Raw genomic sequence first — 18899 nt, 5'->3', positions numbered from 1 at the left:
CAAACAATACTCCAGCCCTGACTGAGTGCTCGGGCAGCAGGTGAGCGGGCGGACACTAATCAGAGGCAGGAGGAAATAATAAGTAACCATGGTAACTAAAACAAACAAGGGTGCACAAAACACAAGAACTAATGAAGTCCAAAACGAACAGAACATAAAACATGATCTGGGACATGGATCATGACAATAGTATTGTAAAATTTGGATAAGGAGTGAGTGTAACACAAAGATGTAACAAATATAACATTAAATAAGGAGTCACATTTTAAGAATCTTATGTATTGTTCCATTGCTATTCATAACTCCCCTGAGAAATTTCTAGGAGCTTTAAAATACCATCCAGATAATAATCTGTGGTCTGGTCCGCAGCATTAAGCATAAAAATATGTATAGGCAAGAGCCAGAGCAATAATTTACAATCAAACACTTTATCTCTGGTTCTGCTGATGTTCTTTCCGTACACTTAAGTCTGCCTGATCGAATTACACTGTGAAAGTGTATTTATATCCACTACAAGGTGCCGTGCAGTTAAAAGTTTATAAATGACATGGGCGTTTGAACAAAGAGAAAGTTGCAGCTGTGGTGAGAGTTGTAGCACAGTCGACACAGTCATGCTCTTCCATTAAGGCACAATATGGAAAGTACAAGAATTGCAGCGGGAATTGTGCGATATCATCTGTGCACGTCTCATGGCCTTTATGCTGAACCAATACGTTGTGCGCGCTAAGTGTTGGATTAGTCTAAACAAAGATAGGCATTATCAGTCGGCGAGGAGAGGAAGGCACCTAACGGAAGCCGTGTGTCATGTGCCTTGACTTAATTTTCATTTAGACAGCACAAAATGTATTATTTATAATAAAACAGTGCAGTATTTCCCACAGATCTGCAATGTATTTATGGATTGCATGTGTATAGCTCAGGGGTTTCCACACTTTTTGACTGGGGGGCCCTCATTGAACTTAAAAAATTTGGCCGGGGGCCGAATTGGGACAGCATGCAAAGTAACTATACATATATGTATGTATATACATATATATATATATATATATATATATATATATATATATATATATATATATATATATATATATATATATATATATATATATATATATATATGTATTTTTATATATATATATATATATATATATATATATATATATATATATATATATGCATGTGTGTATGTGTGTGCGAACCACGCCCCCACTGCTACAGGTATCTTGGCAATCTCAGGGGAACCCTGAAACCGAAAGTGAAATAACTGATCACGCAATTCAATTTTTTTTTTTTTAAACATTCCTAAAACGTTTACAAATTAAAATAGAAGATTAACATATTCAAACACACAAATACAAATAGTATGGCTTTAATTAAGCCAGAACAACATGTGTTTCCTCTGCCAAGAAAGCACAGTATGGTGTAGCTATTTATTTTAGTTATTTGAAAAAACATTTTGTTAAAAGATTTTAGCGTGTGTATAATTACTTGTTTAGCACTTTAAACACTACCCCGATCATAATGATAACCATGATAATTTTGATCACAAGAAAATTGGCAACACTAAATTTGCCCTAGTGAGTGAATGTGAGTGTGAATGTTGTCTGTCTATCTGTGTTGGCCCTGTGATGAGGGGGCGACATGTCCAGGGTGTACCCCGCCTTCCACCCGTGTTCAGCTGGGATTGGCTCCCCCCCACCCCGCGGCTCCGAACGGGACAAGCTGTAGAAAATGGATGGATGCATGGAACTTTTTTTAGCCATTTTATATTTTGTTTTGGGTCAGCATGGTGGGGTTAGTGCATATGCCTCACCATAAGAAGGCCCGGGGTTCGACCCCCAGGCTTCGGAGTCTTTTTGTGTGGAGTTTGCATGTTCTGCCCGTGACTATGTGGGTTCTCTCCGGGCTTCCTCCCACCTCCAAAGACATGCATAGGTTGATTGGCAACACTAAATTGGCCCTAATGTGTGAGTGTGAATGTTATCTGTCTATCTGTGTTGGCCCTGCGATGAGGTGGCGACTTGTCCAGGGTGTACCCCGCCTTCTGCCCGAATGCAGCTGGGATAGGCTCCAGCACCCCCCACCAACATGTGCCAAGAGGTAGAAAATGGATATATTATTTTTTGGTTTCTTAACAAAGAAAGACCCTATGTTATTGCTTTGGGTTGTGATTTTTATTCAAGTGCAACTTTTTGCTTACAGAGTATATTTTATTTTTATTATTGTTTATTTTCATTTAACTTGGTATTTAAAAGTTTACATTTCAATTACAATATAGAATAATTACTATATGTAGAGGCAGGGATTTGTTTCTCACTTGTCACCTGGGATAGTGGGTGTGGCTACATGTGTGTGTGGGTGTGTGGGCGGTGTGTGTGGGGCTGAATGATTGCTGAATGAATAACACCTGTACCTGTCTGTGAATTGTTTGGCTTGTATGGAGAGAGTGTGAACCTGGGTGCCGTTACTTCTGTTGACCGCAAAGGGACCACAAACCATCTGCATGCTGTGTACATACATCTACTGATGCTTAGTCTGGACACATCCTCAGTGACCTCTTGGATTCACCGGGCGTTTCGGGTCTCTCAACTGGTCATACGCCCTCCTCCAAGCGACCCAACCGGGGGTGATCAAATCCCCCGGCTTGTGTCCAGATGGCTCGCTAGCTACCATGACTCCAAGGATCTCCTCTTTTGAGCCACAACCATCTCGAGGCCCTTTCCGCCGCTTCGGTGGTACTGCGGATGGCTCTCCTCTTTCTCTCTCCATCGATGCCCAAACTGCTGAAGGCTCTGACCAAGGAACGGGCTGCAAATCCTCTACATCCAACCTCCACAGGGAAACACCTTGCTCTCCAACCAGCCTGCTGACAGTCGCTGATCAGTCCTGCATACTTGGAGAGCTTCCTCTCGAAGGCTTCTTCCAGGCGATCTTCCCACGGGACTGTCAGCTCCAGCAGCACAGCTTGTTTGGTGGACTCAGACACAAGGACAATGTCTGGTCGCAGGGTGGTGACTGCGATATGGCTGGGGAACTTCAGCTGGTTTTCAAGGTCCACCAACAACTGCCAGTCTTTTGCAGACGTCAGGATGCCTGCTGATGTTTTCCTAGCAGGAGTTGGCATGTCCCCAGCTCTGACAAAGGCGATGGTTTTCTTGGAGGGGTGGAACTGTTTTGCCCATGCCAGTCCTGTGCTAATGGCTTCAGTGATGGTCTTCAGGACTTGGTCATGCCTCCACCTGTACCTTCCATCTTCAAGTGCCTTTGTACAGCAACTGAGGATGTGTTCCAGGGTTCCTCGCTTGGAGCACAGTGGGCATGCTGATGTCTCTGCTATGCCCCATGTGTGCAGGTTTGAAGGGCTTGGGAGCACATCATATACTGCCTGGATGAGAAATTTGATGCGTTGCGGCTCGGCTTTCCAAAGCTCAGCCCAGGTCACTCTCCTCTCAACCGCATTCTCCCATCTTGTCCAAGCTCCCTGTTGCTTCATTCCAACAGCCTTGCAGGTTCTTGTCTCCTCCACTGCCGCTCTCACCTCATCCTGAACAAAACGTCGGCCTTCCTTCCCCCTAGTGTTCAGTTGGGGAGTTGGAAAGGACCCTAGCCCAGCTCGACCCCGTGTAACTGCTCCAACCAGGCTCCTATGTCGCAGCCTTGCATATGCCTCTTGAACTGCTTCCTCTGCCCTCCATTTCCTGCCAGTCCTCACTTGGATCCCTGCTTTGGCCACCTTCGGATCACTTGAGTCCCTGTACTGTACCACTTCTCTGGCTCTAGTTACCTTAAATTCCTCCTCCAAGGATTTGAAAGGCAACTGCAGTTTGTTGCTGTTCCCGTAGAGTGCAATGCTACTCAGGCTCTTAGGTAGTCCCAGCCATCTCCGGAGGTGGTTGCTGACCCTCCGCTCTAGGATCTCAACTGTCGAGATGGGGAACGAGTAGATGAGGAGGGGCCACAGGATCCTGGGAAGAATGCCATGCTGGTAAATCCAGGCTTTAAACTTCCCAGGTAAGCCTGACTTGTCCACGGATTTCAGCCAGCCATCCAACTCAGCGCATGTCGACTGGATGCATGTTGTGTCTCTCAAAGAGCAGTCAAAAACCTTGCCCAAGCTCTTGACTGGCTTCTCTGAGATAGTTGGAATGGCCGTGCCTGAGATGTTAAACCGGAACTTGTCCTTCACCTTACCCTTCTTCAGCACCATTGATCTGGATTTGGCGGGTTTGAAATGCATTCGGGCCCACTCCACCAACTCCTCAAGTCCCTTCAGAATCCAACGGCAGCCTGGGACTGATTCTGTCATGACTGTGAGGTCATCCATGAATGCCCTGATGGGTGTATTGTATTTTTACTCAAAGGGAAAATAAATCACCCTCAAAACAGCAGTAATGACTTCATGTTGCATCCTTGGACCCAGCGTGTCAGACAGAGCTCTGCTTCCCACTCTCAATGACTAATTAATTTCTGATAGTCACACAACACTGTATTTTCCAACAACAAACCGTGGGTCACTAAAAAGTGTCATAAACATGAAGAAACACATCTTTTATACAGGGAGCATGCAGGAGAGGAAATATATCAACCGAGTGGTAAGGAGCAAGATAAGGGAAGCTAAAAGAGTTTATAGGGATAAGGTAGAACACAAATATACCAGTGGAGATCTTCGGGCAGCTTGGATTAGAATAAAAGCAATGACCTCCATCTCTCAGTGAGAGTAACAGGAATCCTATAAAAATTGAGGGAATAAATAGGGCTGACCTCCCAAATGAATTGAATAGTTTTTATTCTCGATTTGAAAAGAATGACTTTTCCAGTAATATTTCCCTCCTTAAAGGCCTACTGAAACCGACCACGCAGTCTGATAGTTTATGTATCAATGATGAAATCTTAACATTGCAAAACATGCCAATACGGCCGGGTTAGCTTACTAAAGTGCAATTTTAAATTTTGCGCGAAATATCCTGCTGAAAACGTCTCGGTATGATGACGTCTGCGCGTGACGTCACGGATTGTAGAGGGCATTTTGGGACAGCATGGTGGCCAGCTATTAAGTCGTCTGTTTTCATCGCAAAATACCACAGTATTCTGGACATCTGTGTTGGTGAATCTTTTGCAATTTGTTCAATGAACAATGGAGACAGCAAAGAAGAAAGCTGTAGGTGGGAAGCGGTGTATTGCGGCAGGTGTTGTGCCGGATAATGCACCTCCGCCGTAGAATGCACCTCCTGACTGCTGTGCCGGATAACACAGCCGGTGTTTCATTGTTTACATTCCCGAAAGATGACAGTCAAGATTTACCATTGGCCTATGGAGAACTGGGACAACAGAGACTCTTACCAGGAGGACTTTGAGTTGGAAGCGCAGACGCGGTACCGTGAGTACGCATGCAGCTGCGGCTTCCAAACATTTGATCGCTTGCCCGTACGTGCGTGCCGCTATGTGCATGTCACGTACGTAACTTTGGGGACTTTGGGGAAATATATGTGCTGTATGAACTTTGGGGAGGTGAACGGTACTTTGAGCTGTGGGATTGAGTGTGTTGTGCAGGTGTTTGAGTTGTATTGGCGGGTTATATGGACGGGAGGGGGAGGTGTTTGTTATGCGGGATTAATTTGTGGCATATTAAATATAAGCCTGGTTGTGTTGTGGCTAATAGAGTATATATATGTCTTGTGTTTATTTACTGTTTTAGTCATTCCCAGCTGAATATCAGGTCCCACCCGCCTCTCACAGCATCTTTTCTATCTGAATCGCTCCCACTGCCCTCTAGTCCTTCACTCTCACTTTCCTCATCCACAAATCTTTCATCCTCGCTCAAATTAATGGGGAAATTGTGGCTTTCTCGGTCCGAATCGCTCTCGCTGCTGGTGGCCATGATTGTAAACAATGTGCAGATGTGAGGAGCTCCACAACCTGTGACGTCACGCGCATAACATCTGCTACTTCCGGTAGAGGCAAGGCTTTTTTATCAGCGACCAAAAGTTGCGAACTTTATCGTCGATGTTCTCTACTAAATCCTTTCAGCAAAAATATGGCAATATCGCGAAATGATCAAGTATGACACATAGAATGGACCTGCTATCCCCGTTTAAATAAGAAAATCGCATTTCTGTAGGCCTTTAAAGAGTCTCTTACCCATGATCCAAACATTATCATCAAGCACGAGCATGTTAGAGAGCTTTTAAAACGAGTCAAAATAAGGAAGGCCCCTGGTCCAGACCTTATTTGTGGGCGCACTCTCCAATATTGTGCGGACCAACTTTGTAGTGTTCTCCAACATATGTTTCAAATGTCACTGAACTGTAACCAGATTTCTGGTATTTGGAAGTCTTCTATTGTGATCCCCATCCCAAAAACATGTAAATCTAAACAAATTAGTGATTTTTGACCAGTTGCATTAATGTCATCAATCATGAAAATCTTTGAGAAAATTGTTAAAGGCCTGGTCATGTCTTCTATAGAGGGACTTGATCCACTACAATTTACCTATCAAGCAGGGAAAGGTGTATATGATGCAAAGCTTTTTATACTCAACCACCTCTACAAACACTTAGAGAAGCCACGAGCCCAGGCCAGGCTCTTATTTGTTGATGTCTCTTCCGCATTTAATTCAATGCAGCCACATCTCTTAATAGAGAGGCTTGTGTCTAAATTTGAATTGTCTCACCAGCTTGTGCTGTGGATTTTAGACTTTTTAACTGGCAGAGAGCAAAGAGTCTCTGTAATAGGCTCTCTGACTCTGTAACCATCTCCACAGGTTCACCCCTAGGATCACCCTTACTTTTTATGATGTTTACTAATGAATGCAGGAGTAGGCAGGAAGACAGCTATCTGATTAAGTTCTCTGATGACACGGCACTGCTGTGCCTCCTCTATGGTTCACAATCAAAGCATGAGAGCGCCCTTACGGATTTGATCTCCTGGTGTGACTGTAACTTTTTGGATTTAAATGAAACCAAATAATGAATTATTGATTTTAGACTTAAGAAGGACATTTCTACAGAGTGCACCATACATAACAAAAAAGTAAACAGTGTTTCATCATATCAATATTTGGGGACCTTTTTTGACGACCAGCTTAAGTTTGATGTGAACACAGATTTTATAGTGAAGCGAGCACAACAGAGAATTCATCTTCTAAGGAAATTAAATTATTTCTCTGTCAGGCCTGTTATACTCTGTCGTTTTTATCAAACATTTGTTGAGAGTCTTTTGTGTTTTTCTTTTATTTGTTGGTTTCACTGTCTTTCAGTTAAAGACCGAAACAGCCTGACTAGTATTGTTAAGTCTTGCTCTAAGATTACCGGAGTAAAACTAAGAGACTTTTTCTGTAACCAGCAAATCCTCCGAAAAGCAAGGAGCATTTTAGCCTCCCCGAGCCATGTCCTTGCGGGGGAATTCTCTCTGTTGCCTTCAGGGCAACGCTATGCCCTTCCATTGAGTAAAACAAATCGCTTTTCCAAATCATTCGTCCCCTCTGCACTCGAACTCTTAAACTTTTTTCAACTTTTACATTTTTCAGAGTGTTGTATTGTTTATGTATATATTGGATTTTGATTTATTGTGAGCCATGTAGGCTTTCTGAACCACGACAACCTGCTGCTCAAATTGTATTGCCCCTTGAGGGATTAATAAAGTTGTTTGAATTGAATTGAATTGAACAATGTTAAAATATAAGAGAAATACAAATTTATTGCATTTGATTATTTCATATATTTTCATACTTGCCAATCCTCACGGATTTTCCGGGAGACTCCCGAAATTCAGCGCCTCTCCCGAAAACCTCCCGGGACAAATTTTCTCCCGAAAATCTCCCGAAATTCATGCGGACCTGAGTGACGTGTCGACAGCCTGTTTTCACGTCCGCTTTCCCACAATATAAACAGCGTGCCTGCCCGATGACGTTATAAGTGTTGAATGATCGAGGGCGAGTTATTGGTTTCTTATGTGGGTTTATTTTTAGGCAGTTTCATTAAAGTCCTCCCAGCGTGGCAACAACACACAACAACAGCAGTCACGTTTTCGTACCGTAAAGTAGTTTGTCTGCCGTAAACAGCAATGTTGTGACACTCTTTAACAGGACAATACTGCCATCTACTGCACATGCATATGTGACAATAACATCTAGGTCTTTTAGAGAGTGCAGTGCACAACAGCGCACACAACAAGGAGACGAAGCAGAATGCATCATCAGAGAGGGTGTTCAGCATGGTTAGAAAAATAGTGACAGAGAATAGAACAAGGATGGACAATTCAACCCTTAACGCAACAATGAGTAGATGAGTGTTATGTGTGTGTATGTGTGTAAATAAATGAACACTGAAATTCAAGTATTTCTCTTATTTATATATATATATATATATATATATATATATATATATATATATATATATATATATATATATATATATATATATGTATATATAATACAATAAATATATATATATATATAGCTAGAATTCACTGAAAGTCAAGTATTTCATATATATATATATATATATATATGAAATACTTGACTTGGTGAATTCTAGCTGTAAATATACTCCTCCCCTCTTAACCACCCCCCCCCCACACACACACACACACACCTCCCGAAATCGGAGGTCTCAAGGTTGGCAAGTATGTATATGTTAGATGCAAGCTGATATAAAAAGCTGATACTTTTTTTTCTTGCTGATATTGGATCGGAACACCAGTCAAATAGTGTGTTTTTTTATGTGGGTATTTCAACATCATAAGGTGTGTTGAAACAGAATTATGATGCCATTTACTGCATGAAGTTGGAACGACAAGGTCCATTCACACACTCATATTGGAGGGCAACAGGGGGCGCCAAATCCAATTGTGACTGTGTTGTCTTGTGCAGGTCTCTGGTCACGTTCTGTTGGTTCAGCGATGTCGAGCCGTCTGCTGGAGGTCTGTGTAGTGGTGGGAGCATCCCCTAAGAAACTGTGGGAGGTCTGCCAGGTACTGTCCACATTTTGACACACATTAATGAACGTTTTGATGACTTAAATACGCAGGTTCAAGATTTTAAGGACACCATTAAATATACATGGCAGGATATACACAGTAGGATCTTGATGAGATCAAGTCCAAGGTCTCCAAATTATCAACTGATCATAACACATAGGAGAGTAGGATGTGCATAATTTGTGATGGACTTGTCTCCCTGGAAACAAAAGCTGATTGTTCCTTCTCGACTGGTTTTACTAAATAATCTAATTTTTGATGGAGTTACAGATGTTTCTTCTCAGAAATGGGCGCATACTGAAATTCAAAAAAAAAAAAAATCATATCAAATAAGTTACAACTTGACGCAAAAACCATTAACATCGAAAGAGCTCGCCGTGTTAGAAAAAATTGACAATAGAGAAGATGGAGGTCGCTCAATACCAAATATAGTAAAGTTTGCAAAATACAAAGATAGAGAGCTGGTATGGAAAACAAGAAAAGCGCTAAGAAAGCCAGCTCCGTGGGTCTACATTCGAAAAGATTTCTCTGAGACTGGAAGGCAAAAAAGAAGAGAGTTGTTACCTAAAATGAAAGAAGCTTGTGAAAGAGGGCTAGTGACACATCCTCTTGCTGTGCGTCGAAGTGAGTCCGACTATATCTAGCCGGAACTTCTCCACCTCACGCACTAGCTCAGGCTCCTTCCCCCCCAGCGAGGTGACGCTCCACGTCCCAAGAGCTAGCTTATGTAGCCGAGGATCGGACCGCCAAGTACCCTGCTTTCGGCTGCCGCCCAGCTCACACTGCACCCGACCTCTATGGCCCCTGCTATGGGTGGTGAGCCCATTGGAGGGGGGACCCACGTTGCCTCTTCGGGCTGTGCCCTGCCGGGCCCCATGGGGACAGGCCCGGCCACCAGGCGCTCGCCATCGTGCCCCACCTCCGGGCCTGGCTCCAGAGGGGGGCCCCGGTGACCCGCGTCCGGGCGAGGGAAATCTGGGTTTCTTGTTAGTGTTCTTCATAGAGGTCTTCGAGCTGCTCTTTGTCTGATCCCTCACCTAGGACCAGTCTGCCTTGGGAGACCCTACCAGGGGGCATAGAAGCCCCCGGACAACATAGCTCCTAGGATCATTGGGACACTCAAACTCCTCTACCACGTTAAGGTGGCAGCTCAGAGAGGAGATCTTCCCAGGAAATGAAAAGAGAAAAAATGGAATACTGTATCAGCATCGTCGACCCCCAAAGTTCAACCAGAAAGTAGCATGAGTAAAGTGTGTCCTTGTTTTTGTTTAAATTAGTATTTCACACTGAGTATATATATATATATATATATATATATATATATATATATATATATATATATATATACATATATATACATAGGGATGGTGTGGCTCAGTTGGTAGAGCGGCCATGCCAGCAACCTGAGGGTTCCTGGTTCGATCCCCGGCTTCCGCTATCCAAGTCACGTCCATTGTGTCCCTGAGCAAGACACTTCCTCCTTCCTCCTGATGGGTCGTGGTTAGGGCAGCTCCAAGATCAGTTAGAATAATACATAATGTTGCATATAGAGAACATTCAAGCCCTTTATTTATTGAATCAAAAAATTTGAAATTCAATGATTTGGTGCATTTGCAAACAGCATAAATAATGCACAAGGCAAATTAGAACCTGATACCCAATGTACAATAACTCTTCTCAACAAAAGAGCAGACATATAATATTACAGAAAAAAATCACTTAAAACATGTGTATGCACATACAGCACTTACAACCTTTAGTATATCAGTATGTGGAATTAAATTATGGAATGGATTAAGCAAAGAAGTCAATGTGCTGATGTGAATAATTCTGGGAAATTATTCAAACTCAAAGTGTATACAATGTACGAGGAGGAATACTAATAATGCTTTTACTTAATGAACCTTTTAACTATCTTTGTTATTCCACTTTTTATCCTGTTTATCCTTTTTATGACTTTGCCCCAATTGTTTTGATTTAATTGTTGTATTAATTCACCGGTCTCTCCGGGTACTCCGGCTTCCTCCCACCTCCAAAGACATGCACCTGGGGATAAGTTGATTGGCAACACTAAATTGTCCCTAGTGTGTGATTGTGAGTGTGAATGTTGTCTGTCTATCTGTGTTGGCCCTGCGATGAGGTGGCGACTTGTCCAGGGTGTACCCCGCCTTCCGCCCGATTGTAGCTGAGATAGGCTCCAGCGCCCCCCGCGACCCCAACGGGAATAAGCGGTAGAAAATGGATGGATGGATTAATTCACCGGTTTTGTGCAGCGCTTTGTGATTGCTATCTGTAAATAGCACTTTGTAAATAAAATTTACTTTCTTACTTAACGTATTTTCCGCACTATAAGGCGCACCGGATTATAAGGTGCACCTTCAATGAATGGCCTATTTTAAAACGTTGTTCATATATAAGGTGCACCGTATTATAAGGTGCATAGAATAGATGCTACAGTAGAGCCTGGGGTTACGTTATGCATCCCGTAGTTGCGAGACCTGTTGTGGCTCAATATTGGTCCATATATAAGGCGCACCGGATTATAAGGCGCACTGTCAGATTTTGAGAAAATTGGAGGTTTTTAGGTGCGCCTTATAGTGCGGAAAATACGGTACTGATAAAAAATCTTGAACCTGATTGATGAATGAGACATAATCTGTCACATATTCAGTGAATTTTGTGAACCATTTAGTAAATTAACTACCTATTCATGACAACTGAATTGATATTTATTTATTCATTTACTGTTGTTGTGTTTAAGATTGAAAAGGGAAGTGAACAATTGTGTTACAAATTATTTCTAGACGGGAAAGGGGTAGAATTAAATACGCTCTGCTTCTTCCTACTCCTTTTCAGACATGTTAGAATGTGAAACTGTAAACATGTTTAAAAAAATCACTACGTTGTTATTTATTATATTATTATTTTGTTGTTGTTTTGTTTTGGGTTTCTTTTTCTTCATTGTTTTTAACATGTCTGCACGGTGGAAGAGGGGTTAGTGCATCTGCCTCACAATACGAAGGTCCTGAGTAGTCATGGGTTCAATCCCAGGCTCGGGATCTTTCTGTGTGGAGTTTGCATGTTCTCCCCGTGACTGCGTGGGTTCCCTCCGGGTACTCCGGCTTCCTCCCACCTCCAAAGACATGCACCTGGGGATAGGTTGATTGGAAACACTAAATTGGCCCTAGTGTGTGAATGTGAGTGTGAATGTTGTCTGTCTATCTGTGTTGGCCCTGCGATGAGGTGGCGACTTGTCCAGGGTGTACCCCGCCTTCCGCCCGATTGTAGCTGAGATAGGCTCCAGCGCCCCCCGTGACCCCAAAAGGGAATAAGCGGTAGAAAATGGATGGATGGATGGATGGAATAAATATTTACATTAACAACAACCTGAATGATGTTCAGTACAAGTACATGACTAAAGTCTTTCTTCAAGGCTGTTGACAGTCATGGAAGTCTGGAGAAGGTCCTTTTGGAGCCAGAGGTCCTGCACGTGCTAGCACCCCCTTTTGTCAGCAGACCACAAGCTGAGCGTAAAGCAGGCAGGTCTCATTGGAGGAGGCACCACTCCTTCTTGAGGAAGAAGAGGAAGCGACGTCCTTCAGCTGTCACAGCACCCATACAAGGTCTGTGATCGTAAACAATATCTACACATATACTGTACTGCAAGCTTTTGTAGGAGATTCTCTAATTCTTGTGTCCTACTGCATCAGACCATTTTTCAGGTGGAGATGCAGCAAATGGAAGAGAAGGAAGTGAAGACATCACAGTTCCCAAAGACATTGACCTCATAGCTTTGCCTCAACTCTGCTTTCCTGGTATGTAATATTTTTAGTGCAGTGTGTACACCATGACACTAGTGTATATACTAGTGCACACACACACACACACACACTCAGGACTGTGCCAACTGACCAATCAGACGACTTGTGGGAGGTTGGAGTTTACAGTAGATACTGTATGTATTGGGGGGTGTTTGAAGGATCGATTCCTAAAGGTCAGAGTGAAACTGAATTTCAATTTCTCCCATAAGAAATAATATATCAAGAAATCTCTATAAGACTGTGACAGTCTCTCACCGTCCGGGTTCCACTGACCACCAAATAGGGACACAACGTCAAGCAGATTGTGACTTTTCTTTATTATTTCAATAAATCTGCGTCTTCTTTCGCCGGGTCGCTTTTCAACTCCGACTCCACCTGCTCGCTCTTCCGCTTGCTTTTCAGCACCGCGTCTTCGTCTGTCTCTCGCTCTCCGTCGCCCTCGCTCTGCACGTGTTCGTTTTGCCTCTGCTTCTTCCGCCCCGTCGTTCACGGCTGCCGCCCTTTTACACACTGAGAGGAGATTATATAACTGTGCCCAGGTGGGCGATCCACGCACCTGACATTCATTACGGTGCCGCTGGTCCGCCGGCCACGCCTCCTCGCCGCCATCTCGCAGTCGGTCCCGGCGTGCCCCGCCTCACTGTCGGTCTGTCGGCCACACCTCCCTACAAAGACACACTCAAATATGAACACAACACACATTTTATTTTAAAAAATTATACTTTTGTAAGCAGAAAATAATGTGAATACAAACACGTGATGAATGAAATGGATTAATGAAAACATCACTTTTACTTTCATTGAAGACACTTGTTGGTGAAGACAGCAATGAGCGGAAAGGAAGGAGGGAGGGTAGAGCCACTTTTGTATTTTGCCACAAGTGTTTCTCACCTTCTTTATCAAAGTGCTGGCACACACAACTTTCTTTGGCCACATGATGGCTTATTTTGCTGTCATACTCGGGATCTTTCCTTGTGGAGTTTGCACGTTCTCCTCGTGACTGCGTGGGTTCCCTCCGGGTACTCCGGCTTCCTCCCACCTCTAAAGACATGCACCTGGGGATAGGTTGATTGGCAACACTAAATGGTCCCTAGTGTGTGAATGTTGTCTGTCTATCTGTGTTGGCCCTGTGATGAGGTGGCAACTTGTCCAGAGTGTACCCCGCCGCAGCTGAGGTATTCTCCAGCACCCTCGTGACCCCGAAAGGGACAAGCGGTAGAAAATGGATGGATGGATGGACGTGATAAAAATTAAAAAAAAGCAGAGACTGAGTCACCGGCACGTGAGATTTTTTGTTTAGGCACTCTATTCTGTGAAATGATGTGCAGGCAAACAGATTAGTTTGTTATGTGCACTAAAGCAATCAATCAATCAAACTTTATTTGTATAGCACTTATCATACAGGAGAGTAGCAACACAAAGTGCTTTACAAAAAAACACACGCATGCACACAGCACTACTGACCATAAGAAGACATAGAATGGCTAGAGAATTGGGGAAACATGCCACCTGTGAGGCGTCCAAATTGGGAAATAAGTAACACTTTACACCATCTCAAAAAAATAAAAAACATATATTTTAAATATATGTAAAAATAAAATATAAATACAAAATAAATGAAAACATAAAATAATCACCAGTACAGTAGTAATAATAACAATGAATAAAATGGAAAAATAAATTATTTATTTGGCCTATTCAAAAACTGGGGTAAAATTTGGCAAATATTTTCTGCAAAAATTAAATCATATGAAAAGCAGCCATCCATTAATCCATCCATCTTCTTCCGCTTATCCGAGGTCGGGTCGCGGGGGCAGCAGCCTAAGCAGGGAAGCCCAGACTTTCCTCTCCTCAGCCACTTTGTCCAGCTCCTCCCGGGGGATCCCGAGGCGTTCCCAGGCCAGCCGGGAGACATAGTCTTCCCAACGTGTCCTGGGTCTTCCCCGTGGCCTCCTACCGGTCGGGCGTGCCCTAAACACCTCCCGAGGGAGGCGTTCGGGTGGCATCCTGACCAGATGCCCGAACCACCTCATCTGGCTCCTCTCGATGTGGAGGAGCAGTGGCTTTACTTTGAGCTCCCCCTGAATGGCAGAGCTTCTCACCCTATCTCTAAGGGAGAGCCCCGCCACCCGGCGGAGGAAACTCATTTCGGCCGCCTGTACCCGTGATCTTGTCCTTTCAGTCATAACCCAAAGCTCATGACCATAGGTGAGGATGGGAACGTAGATCGACCGGTTAATTGAGAGCTTTGCCTTGCGGCTCAGCTCCTTCTTCACCACAACGGATCGATACAGCTTCCGCATTACTGAAGATGCCGCACCGATCCGCCTGTCGATCTCCCGATCTACTTTTCCCTCACTCGTGAACAAGACTACTAGGTAATTGAACTCCTCCACTTGGGGCAGGGTCTCTTCCCCAACCCGGAGATGGCACTCCACCCTTTTCCGGGCGAGAACCATGGACTCGGACTTGGAGGTGCTGATTCTCATCCCAGTCGCTTCACACTCGGCTACGAACCGATCCAGTGAGAGCTGAAGATCCTGGCCAGATGAAGCCATCAGGACCACATCATCTGCAAAAAGCAGAGACCTAATCCTGAAGCCACCAAACCGGATCCCCTCAACGCCTTGACTGCGCCTGGAAATTCTGTCCATAAAAGTTATGAACAGAATCGGTGACAAAGAGCAGCCTTGGTGGAGTCCAACCCTCACTGGAAACGTGTCCGACTTACTGCCGGCAATGCGGACCAAGCTCTGACACTGATCGTACAGGGAGCGGACAGCCACAATCAGACAGTCCAATACCCCATACTCTCTGAGCACTCTCCACAGGACCTCCCGAGGGACACGGTCGAATGCCTTCTCCAAGTCCACAAAGCACATGTAGACTGGTTGGGCAAACTCCCATGCACCCTTAAGGACCCTGCCGAGAGTATAGAGCTGAGCTGCCACCTTACCGTGGTAGAGGGCTTTCATGCCCCCTGGTAGGGTCTCCTAAGACAAACAGGTCCTAGGTGAGGGATCAGACAAAGAGCAGCTCAAAGACTTCTATGGGAATGAAACAACAAGGATTCAGATTTCCCTCGCCCGAACGTGGGTCACCGGGGCCCCCCTCTGGAGCCAGGCCCGGAGTTGGGTCACGATGGCGAGCGCCTGGTGGCCAGGCCTGTCCCCATGGGGCCCGGCCGGGCACAGCCCGAAGAGGCAACGTGGGTCCCCCCTCCAATGGGCTCACCACTCATGGGAGGGGCCATAGAGGTCGGGTGCAGTGTGAGCTGGGCGGCATCCGAAGGCAGGGCACTTGGCGGTCCGATCCTCGGCTACATAAGCTAGCTCTTGGGACGTGGAACGGTGAAAAGCAGCGCCTAGGAAAATCAAAGTACCACTCTATTACTATAAAAAGAAAGGAGAAAAAAATGTTGGTCTTGTATTATTATCATCAACTAATAAACAGCGTTGTAGTTTCGGTATCAGACATGAAAAGGTGATATCGGGCCATCCCTGGTAAATAGTGTCATATTGGCATTACTTCCAATACAGTTATAAAAGTGTATGTGTTGCCATTACTACATGCTGTTGTATCACCAGGTGGCCTCCAAGTGACCAATGTAAAGAGAGAGGATCAGTTCCACTTCCTGGTCTTCACCGACGTCTTTGGCAACAAGTCCCACGGAGTGGTGATGCAGTGTTATCGTCCCGTCCAGGTTGGTAAAGTACTCGACAGGACAAAAGACACGTGGGGATGCAGTGTGGTTGCATAAGGATCTGTTCAACAAAAATCAAAACAACAAGTGCTAAATAGCGTGTGAAAACTATGAAATTGTGTGTACTTTTAGTGGGTGTGCTGCGGGTGACCTAATTAAAAGAGAGTACAATTAATATCAAGTAGGGCAGACTGCACTATTTAAATGAGGATTTTATTTAGGGATGAGATTTATGACTCTTTGAAGGGAACCGGATCTTGCGGAGCCGTTCCTTTAAAAGAGCCGTTTAAAAGACTTGACTATATTCATTTTTTTATTAGGTAACTTGTTTTCATAAAGGAAACAATCACTCGTGGCAGTAAATAAGATAAAAGTTTTGTCAATAAATCAAAATGTATACATAACACCAATACAAACATATAGAATATAATTATTTTTGAAATGTTGATGAATGTGAGTGTGAATGTTGTCTGTCTATTTGTGTTGGCCCTGTAATGAGGTGGCGACTTGTCCAGGGTGTACACCGCCTACCACGCGACTGCAGCTGAGATAGGCTCCAGCACCACCCGCGACCCCGAAAGGGACAAGCGGTAGAAGATGGATGGATGGATGGATAATAATCTAATTTGGCTTTTGTTTTTGTTGAAAACATTCCACGAGATAGGGCCATTTCCCCATTCTTTGTCACTGGCATCATTTTATCTTGCATGTCATCACTCCCGCGGATTACACGAAAGGGCATCCAATTGCTACGTTTCCTTTGACTTCTGTTCATTTAGTTTTCTTTTTCCAGTTGCTAATATCTCTTTCTAATTCCAAATACAGCGGCTAAAAGGATGGAGTAGGTGCCTATTAAACTCCTCCCCTAAGTTAACTGCTTGCGTGAGTGCATGCGCATAATAGCGTTTAAATGAATAGAGCCTTCTGGGACAAATCTAACTTGGTGATGTCATGACTCCTAAAATAAAAAAACCCAACAAAGTGGATTTTTGATTCCAATTTTGAATTCGATTCTGAGAGGGTAGCAATGCGCAATTTGCATAAAGACCGGTTCTCAAAAGAACAAATTACAACTACGAATTGGTTCTCATTTCTCACTTCAAAGAGCCGTTTATAAGACTGGAGTCGTTTGCAAACGTCACATCTCTGCTGCTGGACGTACAGTACTTATTTAGACATTAAGTCAGAGAGGGGAAGCACAGTGGCACAGGAGTTAACGTGTGTGCTTTACAATATGAAGGTCCTGGGTTCGATCCTGGGCACAAGATCTTTCTGTGTGCTATTTGAACTATTTGCATGTTCTTCCGGTGACTGCGTGGGTTCCCTCTGGGTACTCCGGCTTCTTCCCACCTCCAAAGACATGCACCTGAGGATAAGTTGATTGGCAACATTAAATTTGCCTTACTGTGTGAATGTGAGTGTAAAGGTTGTCTGTCTATCTGTGTTGGCCCTGCGATGAGGTGGCGACTTGTCCAGGGTGTACACCGCCTTCTGCCCGAATGCAGCTGAGATAAGCTCCAGAACCCCCCGCGACCATGAAAGGGACACGTGGTAGAAAATGGATGGATGGATGGAGTCAGAGAGGGGGGAGGAGCTCCTCCCCCTCTGCTTTAGGGTGTGAGGAACCACAAAAGGTAAGGTCAAATCCATCCATTTTCTACCGCTTGTCACGTTCGATGTCGCGGGGGGTGCACAAGTCGCCACCTCATCAAATATTATTTTACTAAAAGCAGCTTCTTTATACTCTACATATACATACATATACATATACATACATACACTCTACATATACATACTATATACTCTGAATCGGTCGGCGAGTGTCCAGGTGTACCCAATGTTGTGTCTGGGAAAAATTAGCGGTGATGATGACTTCAAGATGTATATTTAAACAGTGTACATTTAAAATGTTTTAAAAATTATACTTTAGGAGAGGATGGGACGTGGTTTCATTTGTAATATGAACGCCTCCACAATCCAAACATCTTGCAAACAAACTCAAAAACAGGTTATAGAAGTGACAGTGAAGTAAAATATACTCCAAAGCATATCCAATACATATTGTCTGGACCACAGGAAAGTTTTAAATTGTTATTGTTGTTTTAAATGTAGATTAAAATAATCATAAATCCCCTTTAATATGTTGTGAAACATGCAGCATACAACTAAATCTGTGCCACCTTTAATATACTCTAAAAGCACAATCTAAACAACCTATTTTTAACATGCTGAACATGCGCTCTGCGTTGGTACATTGGAATGATCCAGCGCAATAAAATGCATGTTGGGAGAACTTTTTGCATAGGCGATATATTAATTATATATTTATAAACAACGATGAAAAATTGTCCTTCAAAAAAGTCAATTAAAATAAAAATGCAGCAGAGACCAAAACGAAT

At 43.8% G+C, this 18899-nt stretch overlaps 1 protein-coding gene across 6 annotated transcripts in view; it reads left to right on the top strand.

Moving 5' to 3' along the window:
• The window catches only part of LOC133601613 (DENN domain-containing protein 3-like), a 57694-nt gene that overhangs the window by 5221 nt on the left and 33574 nt on the right, over positions 1–18899 (top strand). For 5 of the 6 annotated variants that reach the window (XM_061954744.1, XM_061954734.1, XM_061954760.1 and 2 more), the window contains exons 2-5: positions 8870–8970; positions 12410–12599; positions 12687–12791; positions 16385–16500. In XM_061954744.1, coding sequence (XP_061810728.1) covers positions 8899–8970; positions 12410–12599; positions 12687–12791; positions 16385–16500 — 483 coding nt within the window. In that variant the 5' untranslated portion in view covers positions 8870–8898. Of the gene's footprint in view, positions 1–8869; positions 8971–12409; positions 12600–12686; positions 12792–16384; positions 16501–17869; positions 18135–18899 lie in introns of those variants that run through there. The other variant, XM_061954765.1, reaches the window with a different exon arrangement.

This window comes from Nerophis lumbriciformis, linkage group LG04, assembly GCF_033978685.3.
Source record: "Nerophis lumbriciformis linkage group LG04, RoL_Nlum_v2.1, whole genome shotgun sequence".
NCBI classification, from domain to species: Eukaryota; Metazoa; Chordata; class Actinopteri; order Syngnathiformes; family Syngnathidae; genus Nerophis; species Nerophis lumbriciformis.
This window is presented reverse-complemented; position numbering and strand designations above follow the sequence as displayed.